The sequence below is a fragment of the Papilio polytes genome, unplaced genomic scaffold, assembly GCF_000836215.1.
Source record: "Papilio polytes unplaced genomic scaffold, Ppol_1.0 DF823923.1, whole genome shotgun sequence".
NCBI classification, from domain to species: Eukaryota; Metazoa; Arthropoda; class Insecta; order Lepidoptera; family Papilionidae; genus Papilio; species Papilio polytes.
In genome coordinates, this window is record NW_013525281.1 from 3,145,822 (window position 1) to 3,151,702 (window position 5,881).

The following is a 5,881-nucleotide window of genomic DNA, read 5'->3' on the forward strand; positions in this document are numbered from 1 at the left end:
TCACGATATTTTCATTCACCGAAAGTACGCGGTATGAACCTGGAGTAAATTATGCTTAACCCTTGGGCCACCGACACTTCCAGTCTGGTGGTTCCTTTACTGGCAATACTAGGAGTACTACACCGTAGAAGTCTAAAGAACTGGAAGCTTTTATCAAAAAGGAATCATATAGGCGATTAGACGAATGTGCATTTCTTGATCGGATTTGTTTTATTTAGTACTAGCTTTTGTCCGCGACTTTATCCGCGTGAAATTTAAAAGTTCAAAACTTACTTTCGTCCCTTTTTGCAACCTATTACCAAAAGTATTAACTTAGTAGTAATCTACGTAATAACAGAAATCTAGCAATGCAAGATTCCAACTTTCAAATCCCGGTACTTTGTGCCCTGATTTTTCGGTTACCCTTATTGTTTGTGTTCGCGATATGTTCTAAACTATTAGTTCAATTTAAATAATGTTAAGCAAAATTTTATTCTACATTAAATTCTCCTGATAACAAATGCATTTATTTGGATAAGGATTAATATTGAAACCAATAAAGGAACGCCGCAAATGGCATGCGTTTTTTAATTCATTTTGTAAACAAAATAGTGGCTTTTAAGGCCGGCGTTAATAGTTCCTAAACATTAGTAATAATAAGATGTAGTATGTTACTCACAGATAAATTACCTTTCTGATGGTGAAAGAATTTTTAAAATCGGCCCAGTAGTATTTGAGTTATATCAATACATACAGAAATACAAAAATACAAATCTTTCCTCTTTATTATATTAGTATAGACTTACCTTTCGGGCCACGTGTTTATTATCCCTCGCAATTCTATACTCATATGTAGTTGTTAGCTACTTATATCGGAGTGTTACCGACTTTCGTTCATACAATTGATGACATTAAAGGGATCAAGTCGTCGCGTATTAAGTTTTCAAACATGCTTCTGACTAAATTGCACATACGAGGTTTGAGAAGTTCTGCTATTTGGTATGTCAAATTTTGTAATATTATTTGTACGTGTATATTTTGAGATGATGAAAAGTAACTGCATATTTGTTTAAAATATAATTATATAAACCAAATTACTGCTTTAAAATGTAGGACCTCATAGTGGTAGTTTTTTTTCGTGGTTGGTCATAGGTACTCTGATCATAAATGATATCTATAAAGAGGAACGTCCGTACATATATATATATGTCACTATTAAATTCAAAAACTACTAGGTAGTTATTTAATGATAAAAGATTTTAAATCTCTTTATTACATTAGAAAGCTACATTATCATTAAGTTACTTTTGCTATATTTATTGCTAGAAGTTATTTTGTAACTTCGCCCGGACCGAGTCGCGGGCGACAGCTCTAATGTATAAAACTGAAAAATCAAGTAAATGTCGTAAAATTCTATAATTCGCCGGCAATTCTACGAGGTTCGCTGGATTCGTAAACAATTGGCCGTCTTATACGGAAAACGCGCCTTGAAAATGGAATCGAATTGAAAGATCAAAGGAGATTTTGTTTGTTTATTTTTATTTATTTATATGAATATAAAAACAACTATTTTTTCTAAGTTAAGTAAGTACAGCTATACTTATACTTAATACTTATCTACCTATGCTAATATTATAAAGAGGAAATATTTGGTTTGTGTATGTATTCGATTCACGTAAAAACTACTGGGCCGGTTTTTAAAATTCTTTCACCATTAGAATGGTTATTTATCTGTGAGTAACATAGGCTATATTTTTTTGGAACTAATATAACTGGAATAAATAAATCTAAAAATATAAATTTAATTTAATTATGAAATTAAAAATTATTAATTGGTATTAAAGTAACAATTAAGACATTTTAAAGTTTCGCCTAGCCCTATCCTAAAATGAGGGAAACCGCAGCTATCACCTTACATTAACAACAAAATGTGTAGGACTTCTGTCCTGCTTGTATGTTATCTTTTGATCTGTTGCAAAAGGAAGGTTTACAAAGTAAAAATAGTTATTTATTAAACTGTTACTGGTTATAAATTTAACGTTAAAATGAATTGTTTTTTGGTTAGTTCCGTACACATTCACTAGAAGAGTAAATAATATCCACCATATGTTGAATTGTAATTCTTGTCGAATTCGGTTAGTTTGCATATCGAGGTGTGAATGCAATCGAAATAATGCCTAAATATTTCAGGCGCGCTTCAAAAGCTGAGAGTTTGTTGCAAAAAGGTGATTATTTCAACAGTACGCTTTCGAAAGTTGTCGCCAACGGACTGATTAACACTGAATTTTCGAAAACACCATCACTTGTCGATAGAATAAAGAAGGTAAGAATGTAAATTTTTTTGCTGCAACTTTGCTTTATAAAATACAAGCTTTCGCCCGCGTGGAATTAAAAAAAAACAAAAGTGAATAGCCAATGTGTTCTTCCAGACTATCCTCAACATCTGTGCTAAATTTCATCGAGAGATAGAGAAACATCCATCTATAAACATAATAAATAGTATCCTATGTCCGTCTCCTGGCTCTAAGCTACCTCCTCATCAATTTTCAGCCATACCCGTAAAGCCGTTGTTGAGTTATAAATAGTGTAACTAACACGACTTTTTTTTATATATAACGATTAGAAATAAAACTACAATAACTATTCAGAAAAATCTATGTAATTGTGTAAAGTATGTAAAATTTAAATGTGTTTTTGAAGTAACCCAATCTGTACTGTGTCAGTGACTTTTTTAACACAAATAAACCAGCGCTTGACCACGATTCCATCTAAGCTAAGCGAAGACGAGGTCGAAGGATAGATGCGCGCAAGCTCAATAAGTGCCGACTAATACCTAGTTACGTATTGAACAGGCGACCACGATTCAATACTAACAAAAATCATTCTATTCCAGATGACGGAGTACTATACGACGGAAAGATTACCTCTGCAGGGTCACATGACATTGATAGCTTACGAAATGTTGGAAAAACCTGAAAACGTTACAGACAATTCAATGTATCAAGCAGAAATTATTGCTTGCGCTATGGAATTGGTAAGATATCTTCTTGGCAATGATAAATTGAAATATCACTTAGGGAATATTTAAAGGAAAATTCGCGGTGTTATTTACAGAAAAATTGAATTGTTATTTGCATCGAGACAAACTCCGTCTCTCTGATAACCTATTAGGTATCAGTTATTTGTAAACGAAGGGATATTTAAAAGAATATGGATTAATGAAAAGCTATAATCCGTGTACCACTGACCGACCTTTTTTCGTATAAGCACATTTAAAAACTGGGTCCTTTAAACGTGAGTGTCAAAATGGCGGAAGGAACTTAATTTCGTTATAATTTCGTTCTCAACGAGTTACTTTTTTTTTGAGCAAGGTACTAAATAGTACATTTTTTTAGTAAGTGGTATAATTTAATTCACTATGGTACACCCGCCATTTTGACTCTCATCTTTGAACGTGGAACAATAAGATATGATATCTTATCGTTCAATCACGTTCCACGTCGTCATCTCAGTGTGTATAAAATATTCAAACGACTTTAGCTTTAGTAGAACACTATCAGATTCTCCTATTGTACAGTAGGGAAATCAGGCTGTGTTCAATCTCAAAAGCTACAATTGTTTGAACAAAAACAATACAAAGCAGCTTATAAATATACTAGCTGTTCCTGTGCGGCTGCATCCGCATGAAATTATAATAACTTTATTTTATTGTTTACGTTTGTTAAATGTCAAAATTATTCAAAATGTTCAAATGTCAAATCATAACTGACAACCTTGCTCCCTTAATGTTGGTAGATTGTAGTTTATGGTCCCTTTCTGACATGAAGGTTTTTTTCCAATTTATTTACCCCCTAAGTTTAATAGTGTGAAAATATATTGCCTACAGCGTGTCGTAAGTGTCGGGCTTTTTATTAAAGAAAGAATTATTCAAAAACATTCCATGATGGCTGACTTCTTACGCTAGAAAGAAGTGTGTGTTTACGTTTTATCTTATTAGTACAGACATAGAAGTATAGATTTAAACGAAATAATACGAAAAGGTGTATAAACTAGATCTGAATTTGTGTTTTCATATTGATTGTTACTGTCAATTTATGTCGAGTTGTTAACACATTACATTTCATCATAATTTCGCAACAGCCTGTACAATCTCTGACAATTTTTTTGGTTATGTACATTTTTGCTCCCTTTTTAGGAAGTGGCCACTGCCCTCAAATCTGCAATTATTGTTTACAATATTGTGTTTACAATTAGGTAACTCCTATTGTTAAAAATAGCTTAAACAATTCGACGTTGCTTTCAGTTGCAATCATATTTCCTGATAATGGACGATATAGAGGACGGGGCGACGTCACGTCACGGGAAGACTTGCTGGCATTTACTGCCTGATGTCAAGACATTGGCTCTAAACGATTCCAGCATCTTCAGAAGTACCATACATGAAATATTGAAACAAAATTTCAGTGGACCTCTTTACACACAACTGCTTGATACATTTAACGATGTATGATGTTTTGATAATATGTACTATATATGAAATCTCTGAACTTTATCTTAGGGCACTTGTTGGAAACCATAGCTTTTTATTTTTTGTACTGCATATTTTTATTTTTGTTACTACTCGTATTTCTAATTACAAATTATTTTATATGGCCTTAAATTTGAAGAAAAAAGGTAAATTTATTGTTAAAGTTGACAATGAGTATATTTGCTAAGTTATTTTTTCAGGCGTATTCACAGGTAGCTATTGGACAACATTTGGACACATTGTTCTCTACATCAAAAGATTTTTCATTATTTACTCAAGCAAACTACGATAATATAGTCAAATATAAGTGCACGTACTATACAATGAGGTTACCATTGATGTTAGCTATGATACTGACAAATAGAGCGGATGAGGAGTCTTTTAAACTTGCCGAAAATCTATGCCGCGAGGTCGGCGATCTCTTCCAAATGAAAGTAAGTTTTCCAATCATATAATTCGTTTTATATCGTCTATAAGCAACATAAGAAAACTTCTATTTGTTACATTCATATAAAATTTAACGAAACAATTGAAAGTTTTAATTAAACGTTTAATTCATAGAATGACTTCATGGACTGTTTCGACTCAGAGTCAGAAAGTGGCAAGTCTGGCACAGACATACAAGAGGGGAAGTGCACTTGGCTAGCGGTGAAGTCTTTAGAGCGCGGCACGCCAGAGCAAAGAACAACATTCACAACTTGCTACGGCAGCTGGGACCAAGAGCACGTTGACACAATAAAGAATCTATACAAAGATTTGGATCTTATAGCATTGTACGAAGAAGAACAACGCATACGGTATAAAATTTTTATGCAAAAAGTTCAAGCACTGCCATCAAATGCAACGCCTACACCGGAATTATTTTTGAAGCTGCTTCAAATGGCTCAAGCTGGACAGTGAGAAAACAAACACGATCTTGCCAGGGAGAATCTTTACTCAAGTCGGTGTTATTAAATATGTAATTATTGGACTATTTTTCATTAAATGTGACGTTTTAAATATTTTAAACGAAGCATCTTATTATTGATTATAAGTCATGATATGTATGGTTGTGATCCATAAAACTAAGTAAATTCCACCTCCCATTCCCATCCGTTTCTTATAAAAAATGTCACATCCTGTATAACTTTTATCTATTACGTTAGTAAAACAAATTTGATTCATATAGTACTTATATTTTTCGACACACGTTTGAATCTAACCTTTGGCCGTTATCTATGCATGTCATAAAATTTCACTGTTTGTATGTAATATCGGGAAAACGACCATATTTCGTGGACATTTTATTCGATGTTTTGGCGGGAACTTACAGGTGGTCAACGATGCCCATGAACATCCGCAATTCCAAAGGAACTACAGATGCGTTGCCGGCCT

The 5,881-nt window shown here is 33.3% G+C and overlaps 1 protein-coding gene across 2 annotated transcripts; it reads left to right on the forward strand.

Annotated features, from left to right (window-relative positions):
• Positions 1-898: 898 nt before the first annotated feature.
• LOC106102592 (farnesyl pyrophosphate synthase 1-like) lies at positions 899-5,440 on the forward strand. 2 transcript variants are annotated; one of them, XM_013282116.1, is made up of 6 exons: positions 899-978; positions 2,170-2,302; positions 2,873-3,013; positions 4,283-4,483; positions 4,708-4,941; positions 5,069-5,440. In XM_013282116.1, the coding sequence occupies exons 1-6, from the start codon at positions 929-931 to the stop codon at positions 5,405-5,407; spliced, it is 1,098 nt and encodes a 365-aa protein (XP_013137570.1). In that variant the 5' UTR covers positions 899-928; the 3' UTR covers positions 5,408-5,440. The 2 variants fall into 2 exon arrangements, with proteins under 2 accessions (XP_013137570.1, XP_013137571.1); XM_013282117.1 differs by having other exon boundaries at positions 4,720-4,941.
• The last annotated feature ends 441 nt before the right edge of the window (positions 5,441-5,881 follow it).